Below are 21,921 nucleotides of genomic sequence, written 5' to 3' on the forward strand. Positions count from 1 at the left end.
TCAATCTTTCCAAGCATCAGGGTCTTTTCCAAAGAGTCAGCTCTTCGCATCAGGTGGCCAAATTATTGAAGTTTCAGCTTCAGCATCAGTCCTTCCAATGAATATTCAGGACTGATTTTCTTTAGGATGGACTGGTTGGATCTCCTTGCAGTCCAAGGGACTCTCCAGAGTCTTCTCCAATACTACAGTTTAAAAGTATCAATTCTTCAGCGCTCAGCTTTCTTTAGAGTCCAACTTTCACATCCATACATGACTACTGGAAAAATCATAGCTTTGACCAGAGTAAGTTGTCTGGGTTGGTCATAGCTTTTCTTCCAAGGAGTAAGCATCTTTCATGGCCGCAGTCACCATCTGCAGTGATTTTGGAGTCCAAGAAAATAGTCTGTCACTGTTTCCCCATCTATTTGCCATGAAGTGATGGGACCAGATGCCATGATCTTAGTTCTCTGAATGTTGAGCTTTAAGCCAACTTTTTCACTCTCCTCTTTCACTTTCATCAAGAGGCTCTTCAGTTCCTCTTCACTTTCTGGCATAAGGGGTGTCATCTGCATCTCTGAGGCTATTGATATTTCTCCTGGCAATCTTGATTCCAGCCTGTGGTTCATCCAGCCCAGCATTTCACATGATGTACTCTGCATATAAATTAAATAAACAGGGTGACAATATACAGTCTTGACGTACTCCTTTCCCAATTTGGAACCAGTCTGTTGTTCCATGTCCAGTTCTAACTGTTGCTTCTTGACCTGCATACAGATTTCTTAGGAGGCAGGTAAGTGGTCTGGTATTTCCATCTCTTGAAAAATTTTCCAGTTTGTTGTGATTCACAGTTACAGACTTTGGTGTAGTCAATAAAGCGATGTTTTTTTGGAACTCTCTTGAGTTTTTTCTATGATCCAACAGACGTTGGCAATTTGATCTCTGGTTCCTCTGCCAAGAACAGAACTTCCTTAATCTGATTTTTAAAAGTTACCTACAGAAAAATCTTAGCAAAAACCTAATCATGAAGTATTGGATGCTTTCTCCTCAAATCATGGAAAGCAAATACAAAATGAAACAAAAATACCTAGGGATTCTATTATTTTGTTCAATATTGTATTGGAGGGGGGGCCGGGGAGTGATCCCCAGTCAATGTAGTAAGGCCACAAGGAAAAAAGGACTGAAAAAGAAAAAAACTTTCTTCATTTGTAGACAAATGATTCCATAACACAGAAAATTCTATTAATAATTTAGCAAGATGGTTGGGAACAAACTCAATGCTCTAGGGTAAGAGAGGAAAAGGAAAACTGTATTTCTGTATTCTAGCCACAGCCAGAAAATGAAATATTAAATTATTTAGAATATTCTTTACCACTAGCATTCAAAAGCATTAAATACCAAAGAATAACTCCAATGAAAGATAGGCAACCTCGATAGAGAAAATTACAAAACACTAAGGGAAATTAAAGTTTTAAATATATGGAGGGATATACCATGTTCATGGTTTAGAAGACTAATATTATAAAGATAATTTTTCCTAAATTGCTATAATCTTAAAGCAAGGCCACTCAGAATTCTACTAGGTGTTTTTGTTTTTGGTGGAAACTCAAGAGGCTGATTCTAAAATGTATATGGAAATGCAAAGTGTCAACAACTGCCAAGGTAATCTTTGGTACGAAATATTAAGGTAATACTAATCAAGGTAAGAAATACTAAGGACATACACTGCTAGATAAATCTGCTATAAATTAAGACAATACAAAGACAAGGTGACCCAGGGAACATTAGGGTCCAGAAATAAACTCATACAAATATAATCACTTTATTTACAACAAAAGTAACAGGAAAGAAGAGTAGGGGAAGAATGGTCTTCTCAAAAGAGATGGTACTGAGTCAGTCACATGGAAAACAAAATTAAACCCCTGTCTCACATCATACACAAGAATAAATTCCAAAATGGATTAGAGATCTAAAATAAGACAAGTTAAACAAAAAAAAGTTAGGAAAAAACACAAGAAAATATCTTTGTAACTAAGCAGTAGGCAAAGATTTCTTAAACATAACATAAAAGGCACTAATTGTACAGGGAAAAATTAATAAGCTGTGCAACACTAAAAATATGACTTCTTTTCATCTAAAGACACTACTGGGAGAGTGAAAAGGTAAATCACAAGCAAAGATTTATATAAAACATATCTTTCTCTATAGAGGCAAGTATAAAGACGTACCAAAAATTATTACAGACGACTTTTAAATGGAAAGATACACCAGTCATAAATGAAAAGATTGAATTCTTTAACCATAACAATTCTCCCTGAATATGTATGTAACTTAATAATGCATTAATACACTGAATAAAGAATTTCTAGAAATCAGTAATAGAAAAATGGGCAAAAACTAAGAACTGCAATTCACAGAACATGAGTGACCAATAAAATAATTTCAATATCAAATAGAAAAGTTTGTATTTTATTAATAATCAGATATACCTTTAAAACGATTGGGTTGGTAAAAATTCAGAAGTCTAACAGTACCAAGTACTAAAGGAGAAACTCATATACTTCTGGAGGGTATTTTAAACTGATACAATCACTTTGGAGAGCAGTCTGAACAGATATATTCAAGTTGAATATATACACACCACATTACATGGCAATCCCACTACTAGGTTTAGACTACTGCTTTTAATGGCAAAAAATTGGAAACAGCAGTTTAGATAGCAGAATAGAAATAGAGAAACTGTAGAATGATCATACAACGAAACCACTATTTAGCAAAATAACTAACAGATTTGTGGATCAATAGGGATCATCTCAAAACTGATATATTTGAAAAAGGCAAGTGACAAAAGAATACATGAGACTATATTAAGTTTAAAAAGTAAAAAGGCTTAAATTTGTATCAGTATACACAGTAAAAAAAATACACACACACAGAGCAAACCATGCATGACAAAGAAACACATCAGAAGCTGCCTCTTAAGAAAAAGGAAGGAAAACAGAATTGGGGAAGGAGACGCAAGAGCTTCAAATTCTCCCTATGTCTTTTTTCAAGAGAGGAGGAAGGGAGGTTCAAAAGCAAATATGGCCAAACACTAAGGTTTGACTAAGTTGGATGGCAGAAATTCTGTACTTTCTGTATGTTAGAACCATGTCATAATAAAAGAGTGGAGAAACTAACAAAAAAAAATATAGAAAAAAAGAAAGCTAATTCATTCAAGTATCAGTATCAATAATGACAGTGTTTTGGATTTTCTTCTTTTTTATTTTCTAAACTGTCTAAAGAACATGCATCACCTCTATTTGAAAAAAAAAAAAATCCTAAATGAAGAAAAAAGAGAAAAGGACAGTAGGGGAAAAAAATCCACTGACTTATTAGTAAGGGCTAAAACATGTATATAAGTAACTATTAAACAAATGAGATGGGATATAAGAGACACAGGTGATCAGTTAAAGAAAGAATATACTGTGCAAGGTGTGTGCCTGACAGTTTGGAATCAAAGAAGACATAATGGAAGGGAGTCTTTTGAACCTGAAAAGAGAACTTGTTTAGTTTTTGAAAAATTACAAATACACTGCAATATATAAAACTTTAAATGATACAGAAATACTCTTAACATATTAGCATGCTAAACTTTTAAACCTTTCCCAAGATATATTTGCTTGCATATTTTTCAGGGAATACACAAACACACATGTTTATTAATAGTATATACATATATTATATGTGTAATGTATGTGTATATATATACATGTATGTCTCTCTGTGTATAGGATATATTGCATTTTTGGAGGCAATCTGCCAGTATATATAGTATATAGTGTGTGCATATATATATGTCTGTGTGTGTGTGTGTGTGTGTGTCTGTGTGTGTGTGTGTATATATACACATATATAATATAGTTTTAAATTTTAAATAAAACTAAATCTTAATAACATTATTACACACTTAATTTTAAAAAATCATCCTTCTATGTCACTACACATCTCATCTATTGAATGACTAATATTTCACACATTTAATATACTCAGATGTATTTCTGTGTACATATTACAAAGAATGCTCAGCACATACCCCTGTACAACTGGTTCAGTATGTCTGTAAAACAGCTCTGTAAAATGGAAATTCACCAGCACATTTCCCTCTGAAAAGGTTCTACCAATTTCACTTCACAAAAGTATATGAGAGCTTGCCAGCTGTTACCTTTCTGGCCAATGCTGGGAATAATCAACTTTATATTTTATGGCTCTCCTATAGTGTATTATTTTAATTTCATTTCCTTGATCACCAGTAAGGCCACACAGAGTATTTGGACTTCAGAAACTGGGGGTATGCGAACAACTGTGATTATAAACAGAGGGTCGCAGAGAAATGAAAAAGTACATTTGAAGATCAACAAATTATTTAATTTCATTAAAACACATCAGGAATGTTAAGATCATTTGCATTTATGATGAGTTTGTGAAAGACAAATACCAACTTAAGCATTCAACCAGACTTTTTTCTTTGGGTTATGAGACTACCCTGGAGGGTTTTTTCAGTATGGCAGTGACATAATTAGAAACCATGCTTTGGAAAATTAATTTAGGAACAGTGTGTAAACTTCCAGGGAGGAAAAATCAACAGGGAGGAGACTAATCATAGGCTAAAATTCAGGCCAGAGATGATGAGAAGAAAAGTAGAGTGGAAGAATTAGAAAAAGAGAAGAGATGCATTAGAAACATACTATTTACAGAGCCCAAATCAAGAAAATTGGCAAGTTATTAGATAACAGATGGAGTAAGCATGTTGATGGTTAAAGAAAAAGTGCTTCCCAACCAACTTGCTGCTGACTACTCTTAGCGAATAAAACTGTAAAGAAATGTGTACAACGGAAGGAAAATACAAATGCTATCAGTGAATCATCTCAATTATTGAAACAGAAATAATATTTCTTGGGTACCTGAAAGATCACTGCTTTCAATTCGTCGGAGATCTGAATCAGCCCAGAAGAGTTTGCCCAATCTGCTATCAAGAGCTAAAGCAACTGGTTTACTTAAACCACTGAAAAAGAGGACCTCTCGTTCTGTTCCATCTAAAGCAGCTCGTTCAATTTTGGGAGACCTTTCCTGAAGATTGGTAAAATACATATACCTGAAAAGAAAGGAGGAAACTCTAAGTTTACTAAAGCAAGAAACCACACAAAATGAGAATATTTCTGTTAAGACAAAAGGAAGCAGTCATTTTTTTTAAGGTTTTTAAGGTTTTAGAGTATTTTTTAAAGATCATGGAATACATTCCTTAATTTCAAAAATAGTAACAAAGGTTGCACAGAAGTTCTTAGGGAGTTAACTTTCAGGAATTAATAAAACAAAATGTTAGACACAGGCACACTTATGCTTTTGGAATAATACGATAAATAAAAGATAACAGCAGTAATCAGATTTGGACACAAACTTAAATTTCTTTTCTAGTCCATTTCATAACTGAAAATAAGTCATATGTGAATTATTTCTTATATTTAACTTCTTCAATTCATCTCTTTCCTGTAACTCTTCTGAAGTAAGCTACTTTCCTTGCTGAATTCCTTATCACTCATTCATGTCAATTAAGTACTATTAATTGAATGCAAAGCTCTGTATTAAAGACATACTAGTTCTTATCATAAAGGAACCTAAAGCCAAGAAAATATAAGCCTGGAAATAATCAAGTATAAGGTAAACTGGAAAGGACTAAAGAGGCACAGATATAGACTAACGGGCATCTAAGAGAGGAGGACGTCACATTTGGGGGAGGGGAGCACAGGGGAGATCAAGGGGAAATTATTGGAGGATGACATAGTTCCAACAGTTCTGGAGGTATGGGTAGAAATGACAGATAAAGCAGCAGTGCCTAATGAAAGACATTCTAGGCAGAAAAACAGAGAAAGCAAGAATATAAATGGGATAAATAGGAAGGCTGATGAGGGTTTCAGATTCCCCCTTGGTAACATACCCTTTTTCTGGGTTTACCACAATGGCTCGAGGTCTGTCTTGCTCGCCCTTTAGCACCACTCCAATTGATCTCCCATCTAATCTCGTTACATTAATGACATTGGTGGCCTCGCAAGTCCAATAGATGTAGCGGCTATAAATATCAATGCTGAGGTCATAGGGCTGGATTTCTAGGTTTTGATTCGGAACTGAGCTCACAACCACAGTAAAGCCCTAAGGAGGGAAAAAGAAACACACACAGAACATGAGACTCCAAGCCAGACAGCCCTGAGATTACTCACAATACTTACACGCATGTGGTCACATACCTGAGTGGAACTCTTACATACCAAGGGACATTTCTTAGTGAGCATTTGAAATGTTCCCTTGGTTATTATGACACAAAGCAGAAGAGAGACAGAGGCTGTTTTAGTTGCTCTAAGAACATGACAGTGCATTAATGAGACATGGGAGTGAGAAGGTGGCAGCTGCTTCCTATAAACTCAAGACAGCTGTGGCTAGAAGAACACTCTAGAAATAGCTCTAAAGCAGTGGTGCTCAACCAGGAGCAATTCTGCATTTGTAAGTACCCCTGGAGAAGAAAATGGCGACCCACTCCAGTATTCTTGTCTGGAGAATCCCATGGACAGAGGAGCCTGGCAAGCTACAGTCTAGTCTACAGGGTCGCAAGAGTCGGACACGACTTTGCAACTAAACCACCACCTACCAGAGACACTGGTCAATGTCTGGAGACATTTCTGACTGTTACACCTATGGGAGTATAACTGGCTTTTAAAGGGGCAGAGGCCAGTGCATGCGGGCCTAGTCAGTCATGTCCAACTCTTTGCAATCCTTTTGGACTATAGCCCGCCAGGCTTCTCAAGCCCATGGGGTTTTACAGGCAAGAATACTAGAATGGATTGCCATTTCCCTCATCAGGGGATCTACCTGACCCAGGGATGGAATCTGTGTCTCCTGCACTGCGGGTGGATTCTTTACCTGCTGAGCCGTTAGGGAAGCCTTACTAAACATTCTTTAGCCTTGCTAAAATGTGATGTATAGGTCAGACCTCCCCCACACAGAATTATCCAGCCAAAAATGTCAACAGTGTGTAAGTTGAGAATCTCTGCTCTAGAGACAACAGCAGTTAGTCAGGGCTACAAACCACATCTATCAGTCACGTCCTCTAATCCGCAAATCTACCCCCTCAAAACAATTAAAAAACAAAAAACAGACAATGTTCATCTGTTTTATCTGAATAAATGGTATTTTATTTACTCGGCATCTCCAAGGTAACACTCCTTAATGAGGCTGTCTGATTTATTTGCTACATCTTTGGCTATATAACAACAGTTACAATTTCTATCAACTGGTTATCAGCCAATCAGTCCTGACCTATACAGTGTAAACTGCATCTGTAATATACAGCTATAACTATACCTTAAATTATCTCTCAGCAGACCTAAATACATTATCTCCTCGCTCTTTTGTCAGATCAGATATTAAAAAAAAAAAACTAGCAATCTAATTTTCATACATTAAAAATCTAACAACATTAGTGCTATAAGGAAGATGACAAATAATTATTTATAGTGATCCCGGTGTAATACTGCTTGGACACAGAAAGAAAGCAAATTATGGACAGTGTTGTGTGACTCATGATTAGAATGTAAGCACAGATAAGATGTGTTGATAATATTTTCATTCCTATGCCACAGTCACCAAGTAATATTTACCAAAACAAAAACAAAACCAAAAACCATTAGATTAATAACAACGTATCTTAGATGCTTTTAATTTTACTGAGATTGTGTTTTATGTTTCCTATTCTCTGGAACTTTTAAGTAGTTACTAGTAAAAGAACTATTACTCATAGAGAACCTACTGTGTAATACATAGTAGGCTATGTGCTTTATATTCCTTTCACCTAAAGATTCGTAAGAATCCTAGTGAGTGACAGAGCTGAGATTAGAACCAAGGGTCTATTTGCTTTCAAGGTTTCCAACACTCCATGTAAACGAAACAAAATATAAAATGGAATATAAATGGATATGGGTGTACTGACAAAGTCATTCTAATATATGAGCAGAAGTTATTTTAATACAATACCATCTTCATTTCAATAGCACTAGCAAACAACTGTTTACTCAAAGATCATTTAGGAGAGAAAAAATGCTGCCAGGTTCAGAATTCCAGTTTTACACACACACACACACGCGCACGCAGAGTCATGATAGGATGGTTGGGTGGTCCAATAACTACACAGAAGAACTGGATTTTGAACTGAGCCCTGGATTACCTGGCTGCCATCTTCTTGTGCTTTTCGGATCATGTTTTGTCGTGAATCAATCCAATAGAGTTGCTTGTCCAGGGGGTCATAGTCAATGGCCCGGACATTCCGAAGGCTGTGGATGGGAAGGATGATGTCAGGGCTCTGCTGTTCATCAATCACCATGCGGTTGATGGCACTCTTCTGACTGAAGAGCAGGAAAGTAGTTGGAGCTTAAAGAGAGAAAAAAGCAAATATGAAACAGTTATCCTAAGTCTCGGATCACTCAAAGATTTGATTGGCCTGTTGTCTGTATCTCATAAAAAACAGACATGTATGTTGAAGACTTGTATGAGACAAAGCCCTTTGGAATGCCTTCAGAACTCTTAGAGGAAACACTGATCACACTCTGGTTACTAAACCAGTTATGAATTTATGCCATGACACAGCCAACTAGCCAGTTTTTCTCTGTCCGATGTCCACAGTGGCATCAGCACAGGACACCTGATTTCAATGAAGCATTTGACAAACAAAATTCCCCTGCCTACCAAGTAAATAATCCTAACTCCTCCCTCATCTATTCTTGTGGGTGAAAGGAAGTCTGGGTCTCCATAGGTCAGAAAAGAGACTTCAAGAGTGGTTTTAGTCTCAGTTCTCACATAATTTAGTCACTTGATCTTAACTACAGCCTTCAACCTCTTTGGATTGAAATTGACTCAACTAGAAGTTTATAGTTATGCTGTCCTGCTCACTGAGTTGCTATAAGACTTTTATAACATAAGTAAAAATTAAAAGGTAAGGTATTATGTCAATTGTACAATGTTGTTGTTTAGTCACGAAGTCATGCCTCTTTTACAACCTCAAGGACTATAGCCCGCCAGGCTCCTCTCCATGGGATTCTCCAGGCAAGAATACTGGAGTGGGTTGCAATTTCCTTCTCCAGAGGATCTTCCTCATCCAGGGATTAGACCCACATCTCCAGCATTGGCAGTAGGATTCTTTACTACTGAGCCACCAGGGAAGCCCCAATTGTACAATACCTGAACAAAAAAACTATAAGGCATTATATAAATGTCAAGTAAAAATAGCTATTGCTTCTTATTATCAGTAGTCGCAACAATAAATGTGATGTTAGTAGGAATGAAACAAACCCTCGTGGGTTGTAGAAATATAGGCTTTGTTTTACATTGTGGGGATGTAATGGTTGCAAGGAGAGAGAACCATTAAAAAAAAAAAAAAGTCACACACTAGTTGATGCCTGAAGTCTACAAAACAGGGAATGCAGCCGAGACAACACTTCCCTGTCCCAGGGACTAGGCCTCTGATTACTATGCAGTCATCTTTAATGGAGGAGAGTATCCAGAAAAGAACACCATCTGACAAAGCTACCAAAACTTCAAAGTCTAACAGTCTTTTTAAAAATCTTCATTAAAAGAAATGTAAAAATCCCCAAATTATACTCTCTTCTCTTGTTGCTCAGTCATCACCTAAATCCAGCAGAATTTTGTCCTTATCAGGGATATAAACATAAATGGCCAAAACAGAACTCCTTGCTTTATCTCCCTTTAAACCCCAGTCTTCACAGTGCCCTTACTTGTGGTTCCCTGGTTGATGTTACACCTACACCCAAATGTATATCAGCTTAAATCTTGAAGAAATCATTGCTTCTCACAAAGAAACTTGGTATTCACAACCCTGAAATTATGCTTTAAGTTCCCCACTGGCTGAAAGTCCACACCTAGCTCAGAAGATTTAGAAAATATTTCAGTGACCCCACTGAACTCTTCATTGTGTAGAGTCCACAGCACACTGATTTAACAACTTTCAGCAATTTTAGTAGAACCAACACCTTAAGTAGTAAAAATACATGTCACAACAGAGTAGGTAACAAGTCTCCCATTAAAAAAAAAAAGAATTACTTTTTGGCAGTACTACTTCCTTATAAATCAAGAAAATAGAAAAAAAAAAAAAGGTCCTGAATAGTAAGCTTCCAACAAAATAGCATATTAAGACATACAATGAAACTCAGAAGACCCCATAGTTTTAGCTGCCAAATTTTCCTGCCTGGGAAATAATTAATCAAATATATATTAGGCTCCGAGTTATGTTTCACTTTGTACTGTTTTTTTCTTTCTTTGAGTCAAATTTTAATCTTTAATAAGCTTTCACGATTAGGTGAAACATAGATGATGACAAAGCCAAATATGGCTCCAAATAAATACTCATTTCAAAAAGTCTATGGGTGACATTAATTACAGTTGGCTAAATAGTTCCAGGAGAAAGCTGATGTTTTGACTTATTTACAAAAGGGACAAAGGATATTCAGTTTTGTAAGCCTAAACCCATGCTAATTTATATCACCTCTAACCACCACTCCCTCGTCTCTTGCAGAAGGCTTTCAAAACGGTCCTGTCGGGCTGTCTCAGCGTTGCACTCCCACATGCAGAAGCTGGAGGAGAAGGTGTATGCAGGCAGGAGCTTTTCCGCTCTCCTCCGAAGACACAAGTGTTCACCCAAAGCTTAAAGAAAGGTACCACTCTGGTATAAGAACATTGTAAGTGAAAAGCCCAAGCCCACCATGTTGGACTGTGCCATCTCTGAGCTGTGCCAAAGGCCTCGAGTAGGGACTGAAGTCCAGGCCACACTTGGGTAGCCAAGTCAAGCACCTGTGCAGCTGCATGTGCCCAGAGGAAACACCTTTTCTCAATCTGCACAAAGCTGCCACAGAGGCCAACTGCTTCAGTACTGAACACAGCATTATACAATGTGGCCTCCTGCTTCCTCTCTGACTTAATCTCTTTACACTCTGTTCCAGAGACACTGGCCCCCAGGTGTTTCTCCAACATGCCAGACATGTTCCCCGCAGGGCCTCTGTATTTGCTGTTCCCCTCTGCTTGACAGGTCTTCTCCCAGAGAGCCAGCACAGCTCATTTCCTCACCTCCCTCAGTTCCTGACACAGTGTCACTTTTATGCCAGGACTTCTCTCATGATCCTATTTAACATCAAGATCCTCCTATTCACCCTTTCCTGCTCATAATTTTCTCCATAACACTCATCTCCATCTACCTCATGATATAGTTTACTTATTTAGTTCATTATCTATCCCGATGGAACACAACCTCCACAACGGCAGGGATTAATGTCTGTTTCATTCAGCAATACATTCTTCATTGGCTCATATAATGCCCAGTGTGGATTAGCTGTTCGGTAAATATTCACTGAAAGAATACATGAGTAAACAAATGAAGACAAAGCATGAGATGACATCATTAAGGAGAGCCCTGTAGCCATGATTCTGAAAGGAAACAAAATTATTTCCAAGAACTGGGGGAAAAAAAGAAACAAGCATTTACTTAGAACCTCCAGCATGCCACACATCATACCAGATGTCTTCTAGTCCCCCAAATTATTCCACTTTACAGGTGAGCAAACAATAGTTAACTAATTTTTAAAGAAAGGTTAAGAAATTGTTCCCAGGTCACAAAGCTGCTGAATGGAAAAGCACCTGTTTTTCCAAATCCTGTCTTGCTTCTTCATTCTTCTACTGAACAATGACTTCTTGAATGACTACTGTTTGCCGAAAACTATTTTAGGCACCTTAAATATACATCAGTTAAAAAACAGGAAAAAAAATTGCTTCCTGGAGTTTACATTTCAATAAACAGACAGTAAGTAATAAACATAATAAAGATGCTATAGTATATAAGTAATGAGTTACACAGTATACCGGAGAGTGATTAAGAGTCATGGGCAAAAGAAGAATTGTAGGTAAGGGGCACTGGCAACGCAAGATAGGGTGGAAGGAGGACTTGCAACTTTAAATAGGGCAGATTAGGTCTCTCTGGGGAGGTCATGATTAAGTCAAGACATGGAAGTGAAGTATATGCATGCAAATATTTGCAGGAAAACATTCCAAGTAGAGGAACTACACAGTACCACAGTCCTGAAGTAGGAGTAACTGGCACATGTGAAAAGAGCACTGAGGCTAGTGTAGCTGCCATGGAGAGAAAGAGAGAACAGTAAAAGCTGAAGTCAGAGAAGCAAGGGAGTGGGGAGGCTGTGAAGGAACAGATCGTGCAGGAACTTGTAGGTCATTAGAACGAGGTTTTCACTCCCCGTGAAATAGGAGATTTTGAGCAGAGAAAGGCCAAGATCTGATTTAGCTTTTGAAACACAGGTCCAGGAGTAAACAACACAACGTTAGAAAACTTTCTGAGGGCAAGTACTTTGTGTTAAACTTCTCTTGTAATCTCCTTTGGGATTTAATACATCTCTGCACAAATATTAAATAATACACGTTACAAAAAAAATACATGGACAGGAAGCCTCTGGAAACACTGCTAATCATCTCAGAAACAGCCCAAGACAGACACTAGGGATACTCAGCAGTGATTTCTCATAACCTTCACTTACCAACTAGAACACACTGGTATAAACATCCCAAACAATGACCTCGAAAGGCCCTTCCATATTCTTCTATCTCCATCCTCCATCACTTCCTACCCCTATTTTCTCCTTCCAAAGTCAAACTCCTTTAAAAAAAAGTCTACATGACACACACACACTATTATCCCCCTTCTGTGCTCCATTCACTTGTTGATCTATTTCCATCTTTCACTGTTACTTTCCTGAAATTATGTTCTTTCAGGATTATTAACAACCATCTCACCTGAATATCCAGTGGATATTTTAGGCCTCACCTTACTCAACCTCTCAGCAGCAATCACAACACAGTCCTACTCTGAAACAATCTTTTCTCCTGCCTTCTGGGTCGTATCCTTTGGCCTCTCTGGCTGCTGCTCTACAATGTCTACTGAGAACTTCCCTTCCACAAGCACAGCTCCTGAGGTTACCAGACCCCTTCTTTTCTCCAGACCAGGAACTGGCAAACTACAGCCCACAAGGTAAATCTGGCCTGCTGCCTGTTTTTATAAAAGTTTATCAGAAATGATCCAATTTTAAAAACACATCATCTGTGGCTGCTTTCACATCGCAGTGGACAGGGCTGAAGAGGTGTGTGAGAGACTACAGGCTTCATGAAGCCTACATATTCTCTCTGGCTCATTAAAGAAAAAGTTTGCTGACAGCCAGATATACACCTTCTCCCTAAGTGCCCATTTTAAATACATGCTGGCATTTCTAAAATTTATGCCCCTAACTTCATTTCTTTTGCTCTGAGCTAGAGATTACTCTAATTACCTATTTAATGTTTCTATCTCCCATAGGAAAATCAATATAAACCTGACTAAAATTCATGTTGATGTATGGCAAAACCAATACAATATTGTAAAGTAATTAGCCTCCAATTAAAATAAATAAATTTAAATTAAAAAAAAATCTGGTACAAACTAATACAATTATGTAAAGTTTAAAAATAAAATTAAAAAAAAACCATTAAAAAAAAAAATCTGACTTGCTTTAGCAAAACACAAACTAATGTGTGACAGAGACTCCAAATCATTCAACTATAAACTGATGTTCTTCCTTTTTCAGAACTAAGCCTTGTGTGAGAACACACTAAATCCTTGCCTATGTGACCTCCTATACTTTCAGGCACAGAATAAAGTAATTTCAGTCATTCATTATATCCAATATCCTACAGCAATTGTTACCTTCTAACATAGTGAATCATACCCTACCTTTCTCCTACAAACCTACTTTTCCTGATCTAATTCTCTATTTCTTTATCATATCTATCAATTTCTAATTTGTTCTTATGTATCCAAAAGAACGTTCACATACATGTGAGTCATAAATCAGGATTCCCCAAGCCAACAATGTTTTGTTATACACTGTGTCCTGGTGTTCCAAGCAGAGTGTGTGTGTGTGTCTCTTTGTGCGTGTGAACCCAGATTCATGGCTAGATGAGACGACCTGCTACCGTAAGCTAGAATAAGGTGGCAACCACTCACTGCGTTCAGAGCCTGTGCTCTCTAGCTTGCCTCCCCATCTACTTACTATTGTTTCATACTGGCTACATTTACTCATAAGCCTGGCCTCTTGCACACTTACATTTTTCATCTTTCGCCTATTCTGCGAATTTCAAAGGACAAGGAGATTATATTTTGTAGAGTCTCTTTGCTGTACTATTTGTACTGTTCTTTCCTTCCTTCACCATGAGTAAATATGAATTATGTCTAGCGTACATGCATGTTCTCTCAAAGAAGCTATGCAAATTTTGCTATTCATATTTAATCCCCAAGGATAAAATACTTACTTTTCCTATAATATCAATTTTTCCATAACATCAACCAGTTATCACTGAACAAAAGTAACAAAAACTTGCACTTTTTCACTTTTAGTCCTTCCCTTTTATACAAACAAATGATCAACTCTGGACTTTGACAACTTCTCCTTTTAGAAAGAATATGAACTACAGTGTTTTCAAAAGTCTGCTTCCTTCTCTAACTTTAGTTTGCGTTGAGGGGGCAATGCAGCTTACCACTGCAAGTCCTGTTGTCAGCATTCAGAGAGTAGTGGGCAGGGCATCCACAAACGAAACCTCCAACTGGCACAGCCAAGCAGAGGTGGGAGCAGTGCCCGTTGCTGGAAGCACACTCGTTCCATCCTGCCTGCCGTGAGGAGTGAAACACGAGGATGTCCATCACATAATCCAAGTGGCCTTGAATGATGGTGCGGTTTTGGCCACTGGTTTTGTTGGCACGCTCAATGCTGCGTCGGCTCCAGTCCGTCCAGTAGATGTAATCTTGGTACTGAGTTAAGCCAAAAGGATGAGGCAAGTCATCTGCTATAACTTCACGGTTGAGTCCTATTTTCAGAAAGGCAGCAGACAGGGGAGACGCAGAAAGATGTAATATGTGACAAAGTGAGAGTCTTGTTGGCAAAGAAAAAGAAAAGGTAACATTTAAAACATTACTTTTGTAAGCAATTTAAAGTAGAAAAATTCCTTCAAAAGCAATTCTTAAACCAGACAAGTCTTCTGAAATCAATCTATCTACAGTCTGACCCCACACCTCAAACTAATTTTTGTTCTAAAACTCACTGAGTTTGTTTAAACTCATGTAGATGGCCTATTTTGATTGTGGTCTTATTTTCCCTCCATAAAGGTCTACAGTTCAACTCTTTTTCCTTCCATAAAAAGATGGAAATGTATATATTGTATTCTACTGCTACAAAAAGTCACTTCAGAAATATCCAGGGAGTTATAAATTTTATTATAAGCCCAACAGTAATGAAATTTCCACATATTAAAGAGATATGAATACAAGTCCTTGGCCCACTATTAATGAATAGGATACAATGTGAGACAGAGGATGAACCTAGACATTCATATGAAGTTTTATGAACAGTATCATATCTAACCTATGGTAAACAGCAGCCACTGATTTTTGCACAGAAAGGATTATATATTCTCTCTCTGAACAAAACAGAAGAATACAGCTTACCAAGCATATTTGAAGACTCTATTAAGTTGGTGTCCAGGTCTGTCCAATAAAGCCTCCTTTTAGCATAGTCAATGGTCAGGCCGTTTGCCCGCCCCACATTGGGAACCAGCGTGGTACGTTCACTTCCGTCCATGGCAGCTCTGTCTATCTTAGGTTTTCCACCCCATTCGGTCCAATACATAAATCTAAATTCAAACCAATGGATATTTAACATTTTACTTCTGATTATTTGGGAGAAATGATCATATTCATGTATAGTAACTAAGTCAATTTAAAGAAAATATACACTAAATCAAGGAAATTGGCAAAGCAAAATCAAAGCTATTAATTTTTTTCAATTACATTGGCAGTCTCAACTAAATATTTTTTCTCATATCCTAAAAGGAAGTGAGTCAGCTTTCCTTAGTGTTTCCAATGAATCTGTTCCATCCAAAACCTAGGAATTGGAAACAAACCCATGGTTTCCTTATTGCAGCACTTGCATTTATAAAACTAAAACATAAATACAGTATACTAACGCATATATATGGAATTTAGAAAGATGGTAACGATAACCCTGTATACGAGACAGCAAAAGAGACACTGATGTATAAAAAAAAATAAAATAAAATAAAACTAATATCAAGAAGATAGCAAAGGATTAAAGTGCTAGTCTCAGAATTTGACTCACTTCAGAACAAAATACATGTATTTCTGAAGACAAGTTAATTCATTTTAAATTTTTAAAACTTACTTTCTGATTTGTGTAAATCACTCTCAAAAACCAAGCTGCAGCAGTACATCAAAGGTACAACTTAACAACTGTGAGCTGAGGTTTAAAAGGAAAGTTTGAAATGCATTTGGTCACACTGTCCAAGGTAACATACTACTGAATCACACACACCCCTTAGTGTGTCAGCTGAGCAATGAACACTACTACTACAGCCCCTGTGAATGTACTCTTTTGGGTTTTTCACATTAACTGTAGAGCAACCGCACAGTACAGACTTCTGCAGATGAGGAGGACAAGGCCCTACAAGAAGTGCAACTGATCTAATGTCTTCAAGCCAGTCATAGGGCAGAGCTAGAACTAGAAGGTAATTCTCAGCCAAATGTCTTTTGGACTGAACCAGTAGTGCTAATTTCAAGCCGCTTTGAATACTGGGTCTAGGAAAGTTCTCCGCATGCCAGGTCTCATCAACTACCCAAAGGAGACATTCATTCACCAGCCCATCGGCTGATGGTTGAATTGGTAGAAATGTATAAACACACTTTGCTGAAAACTCAAGTTGTCTTGGGCTTTGTTTGCATTTGTACTTGTCAGCTAACAGGCATGAGTACATCCCAAGAGCCAAAGAGAAAACTACTGTGGGAGAAATGTCACAGCTGCCAGCAGCCACGTAAACTAGAGTCCTTTGTCCCAACTACTAAATTTATCTGTCTGGTAACTAATAGCTAGAGTAAAAATCACCATAAACCAATCACAACATGTCAGCACGGAGATGGTGCCTTTGGTATGACTTTCTAACTACATGGCCAGCAAGCTAACCATGGAATTGACTGATTCAGCGAAACAACTTTTCAATATGGCCATGGTCCAATGTGCTGGTATGTTTACAAGGTTAACTTCTGCTTTTTAAAATGGAGTTATTCTTCAAAATTCAGCTTTCTTACATGATGGATTTTTTCATTGTGGTTCAGTTGTCCAGTGGTGTCTGATTCTTTGCAACCCCATGGACTGCAGCACACCAGGCCTCCCAGTCCCTCACCATCTCCCACAGTTTGCCCAAGTTCATGTTCATTGCATCAGTGATGCCATCCAGCCATCTCATCCTCTGACACTCTCCTCTCCTTCTGCCCACAATCTTTCCCAGCATCAGGGACTTTTCCAATGAGCCGGCTGTTTGCATAAGGGGACCAAAATACTGGAGCTTCAGCTTCAGCATCAGTCCTTCCAATGAGTTTTCAGGGTTGATTTCCCTTAAGATTGACTGGTTTGATCTCTTTGCTGTCCAAGGGACTTTCAGGAGTCTTCTCCAGCACCAGAGTTTGAAGGCATCAATTCTTTGGCATTCTGCCTTCTTTACAGTCCAGCTCTCATGACTATACGTGACCACTGGGAAGACTGTAGCCTTGACTATACAGATCTCTTTTTAAAACTTGTTAAATCATGTAAGAAGGATCATCTATCTTTGAAAAACATGTCACGTTGTAAATAAATTTATGAGAAAGTTCACTGTTTAATATCAAAGTTTCTCCAAGTTTATAATAACTAATTATCCATTTTTGAATTAATGAACATTCTAAAGTAGAGCTTTTTAATGTAGTTATTTCTTAGCACACATTATCTCAGTGGGTTTATTTTTACAGGTTTAGAATCTGGTATAACTTGGGAGAGAGTGCAAGCAAATAGATTTCACGACACCTTTCAAAAGGCTGTCTACTTAGCATATAAATACAATCATTAATATTTAACTAATAACCCATTTCACTAATTTTTATTCACCTAATGCTAATAATGACAGAAGTAAAAGTTAATTCTAAATCAGTGAAATCTCAACTAACGATTTTAAGATAAAACCTATCTATAATTTACCTGTCAGCTTCCTAATAAGCATGATTTAAAGACATCAAGAATACAATCCTTAACTAAGCCATGCGCAATACAGTTGCAAAGAATGCATATGAAAAGCTGTTTACCCTTCAGCGGGGTCCAACGCAAGAGCTCTGGGACTATCTAGGTCTTTCCACACCAAAACTTGTCGGTGTTGCCCATCCAACTTTGACACCTCAATTCGATTGGTTCCTGTGTCTGCCCAGTACAAGTTCTTCCCAAGCCAGTCTACAGCCATGCCTTCCGGATAATCTAAGCCAAATTCTACCACATGTTCCAGGGCACTGCCATTCATAAAGGCTCTGCTGATAGTCTGCAGAAATAAGATTAACAATATCACAGGGCTTAGGTACAACACCCTAAGGTTTTAAGGGAAGATACAGAAGAGCCAAAGGCACAGTTTCTCAATACAATTCACATATTTTATGAGAACAGTAAAAAAAAAAAAAAATGACGTCAACCTCCAATGAACACAACTGCGACCTCAAGTTTTATTGTCAATTCAGGGAGAAATTTTTCAAAGTTTTAAGAACCAGAAATTTATTCTAGTAATATAGCGGAGTGACTATTCTTATAAAACTTATTGTTAGTAATCAAGTGAAAAGATGTGACCAGAGTATTGTAGACTTTCAACTGGTAGTCACTTTCCTGACTTCCAACCTGGTGGCTCAGATGGTAAAAAATCTGTCTGCATTGCAAGTGGCCCAAGTTCGCTCTCTGGGTTGGGAAGACCCCCTGAAGAAGAGAACAGCAACTCACTCCAGCATTCCTGCCTGGAGAATTCCATGGACAGAGGAGCCTGGCAGGCCACAGTCTATGAGGTTGCAAAAAGTCAGACACGACTGAGCGACTAACAAACATACAGCTTCCTAAAGGTGCTTGAGAGTATGCAAAGTCATTGCATCAACTGAGGAAGAGCTCAACAACCTTATACCTTATAAAATGCATATGACACTACTCATATCATTACCATTGTGGCTATGAATCACCTAAAAATTAAAAGTCATAATTTAAGCTATTAATAATAGCTCCTACTTCATGGAAACTACCATCCTAAGTGCTTGGTGTACATATATTTTCTCATTTAATGCTCACAAAAGCCCTGCAAGATAGGCATTATTTCTGCTTTCAAGATGAGGAAACTCACAAGCCCACACAATAAAGCATTTATTCATTCATTCATTTAACAGATTTTACAGACCACCATTACAGTCTAACTCTGGCTCTAATACAATTTTTGCATATTAGACAAAGTTTTACATAAGCTATCTAAAACAGGTCCAAAAGAATCTGGAAGAAGGAAGAATTATACTCCAGATTTTCTGGTCAAGAGCTCCTCCTTACTGACTCAGTAAGCTTGTCAATATTTATTCTAGGGATGGGAGGGGTGGGGGAGAGAAGGTATGCTATAACTCATAATTGGCATTTTCTACCTCAGTCAGGTGCCAAAAAAATTTTTTTTAATAAACTAAGAGTCAAGTCTCTATAAGCCATTTGTGAAGCATACAAGTGCTTATTACTCTCTAGCTGAGGAAAATGTCATTTATGTATTCAAATAGAATGAAGCAGAGGAAGATTATGTCTTGCAGATTTAGAATACTCAAACTATCTTGCACTAAAAACACTAGAGATACTTAAGAAAATACTGAATGGACCTTCTCCTTGGTTTCCTTTAAAATGTTAAGGGTTTTTTGTTGAACTCTTGCCTATTAAGTATGAAGGAAGCTGTAACAGCATGAAGACTCAGAAATTCTTGAAGCTCTCCCCATTAGTCCTCAGTTTTAATATTCCAATTCTCTGGCTAACCTTGAGTGATATGTCAGTCCAGTAAATCCGGTTGTCTGTCACGTCAAAATCCAAAGCAGAAGCTTCTTTGACACCAGTGAGTGGAATGGCCACGTTATTATTATTAGTTTCCAAAGAAATTCTCCTGATGTCAGCTCTTCGTGAAAACAGAAGGAAAGCCTCTGGGACAATGCAGGTCTTCATGTCACTGATGAGTTCAAAGCCAATGGGACAGGCACAGCGAAGGCCCTGGGGTCTATAGAGGCAGAGATGGCTACATCCCCCATTATCCTCAGCGCAGGGGTTGGAACCTAAAATACAAATTCATTATAAAAGGACACACAATCGACATAATCAACACATTTTCAATTTAAATGACCAAGCATTTGTTTGACAAAGACATAGGATTATATTTGCTCCCCAATCTAGAGTTTCAATTCTAATCTCACAAACAAGCATTATGAGGATTAACAGGGAATAAAAGACCAGGCACAGTGGTGCAGGCCTGCAGTCCCAGCTACACCAGAGGCTAAGCAGGATGGTTTCAGCCCAGGAGTTCTGACTGGAGCTACACTAGGCTGACTGGGTGTCTGACTAAGTTGGTGGCAGTATGGTGACCTCCCAGGAGCGGTGAATTGGCCCAAGCTGAAAATGGAGCAGGGCAGGAAGCAACAGTCAGAACTGGACATGGAACAACAGACTGGTTCCAAATAGGAAAAGGAGTACATCAAGGCTGTATATTGTCACCCTACTTACTTAACTTATATGCAGAGTACATCACGAGAAACGCTGGGCTGGAGGAAGCACAAGCTGGAATCAAGATTGCCAGGAAAAATATCAATAACCTCAGATATGCAGATGACACCACCCTTATGGCAGAAAGTGAAGAACAACTAAAGGGCCTCTTGATGAAAGTGAAAGAGGAGAGTGAAAAAGGTGGCTTAAAGCAATGGTATGGGGAGGGAGGAGGGAGGAGGGTTCAGGATGGGGAACACATGTATACCTGTGGGGGACTCATTTCGATATTTGGCAAAGCCAATACAATATTGTAAAGTTTAAAAATAAAATAAAATTTAAAAAAAAAAAAAAAAAAGCTCAACATTCAGAAAACGAAGATTATGGCATCCAGTCCCATCACTTCATGCAATTAGATGGGGTAACAGTGGAAACAGTGTCAGACTTTATTTTTTTGGGCTCCAAAATCACTGCAGATGGTGACTGCAGCCATGAAATTAAAAGATGCTTACTCCTTGAAAGGAAAGTTATGACCAACCTAGACAGCATATTAAAAAGTAGAGACATCACTTTGCCAACAAAGGTCCGTCCAGTCAAGGCTATGGTTTTTCCAGTGGTCATGTATGGATGTGAGAGTTGGACTATAAAGAAAGCTGAGCACCGAAGAATTGACGCTTTTGAACTGTGGTGTTGGAGAAGACTCTTGAGAGTCCCTTGGACTGCAAGGAGATCCAACCAGTCCATCCTAAAGGAGATCAGTCCTGGGTGTTCATTGGAAGGACTGATGTTGGAAGCTGAAACTCCCAATACTTTGGCCACCTGATGAAAAGAGCTGACTCATTTGTAAAGACCCTGATGCTGGGAAAGATTGAGGGCAGGAGGAGAAGGGGACAACAGAGGATCAGATGGTTGAATGGCATCACCAACTCAATGGACATGGGTTTGGGTGGACTCCGGGAGTTGGTGATGGACAGGGAAGCCTGGCGTGCTGCGGTTCATGGGGTCGCAAAGAGCTGGACACGACTGAGCGACTGAACTGAACTGAAAACGGAGCAGGTCAACTCTTATGCTGATCAACTGGGAAAAAACGTATGACAAAATTATTTTCCTGTGTACCCATAGGAGGCTTTAAGCAAACTGCATTATTCATACAATAGAAGTTCTTTTTCTGACAGTGTGTGGGTGTTAAGTTTAGCCCTTCAAT

The 21,921-nt window shown here is 38.2% G+C and overlaps 1 protein-coding gene across 4 annotated transcripts in view; it reads right to left on the reverse strand.

Annotated features, from left to right (window-relative positions):
• The window catches only part of LRP6 (LDL receptor related protein 6), a 178,694-nt gene that overhangs the window by 30,032 nt on the left and 126,741 nt on the right, over positions 1-21,921 (reverse strand). For all 4 annotated transcript variants that reach the window (XM_005890037.2, XM_005890036.3, XM_070371106.1 and 1 more), the window contains 7 exons: positions 20,004-20,293; positions 18,284-18,510; positions 15,605-15,789; positions 14,641-14,967; positions 8,228-8,430; positions 5,951-6,162; positions 4,920-5,110 (listed from right to left, as the gene is read on the reverse strand). In XM_005890037.2, the coding sequence (XP_005890099.1) occupies positions 4,920-5,110; positions 5,951-6,162; positions 8,228-8,430; positions 14,641-14,967; positions 15,605-15,789; positions 18,284-18,510; positions 20,004-20,293 (1,635 nt within the window). The remainder of the gene's footprint in view (positions 1-4,919; positions 5,111-5,950; positions 6,163-8,227; positions 8,431-14,640; positions 14,968-15,604; positions 15,790-18,283; positions 18,511-20,003; positions 20,294-21,921) is intronic.

This window comes from Bos mutus, chromosome 5 (assembly GCF_027580195.1).
Source record: "Bos mutus isolate GX-2022 chromosome 5, NWIPB_WYAK_1.1, whole genome shotgun sequence".
In the NCBI taxonomy this organism is placed as follows: domain Eukaryota; kingdom Metazoa; phylum Chordata; class Mammalia; order Artiodactyla; family Bovidae; genus Bos; species Bos mutus.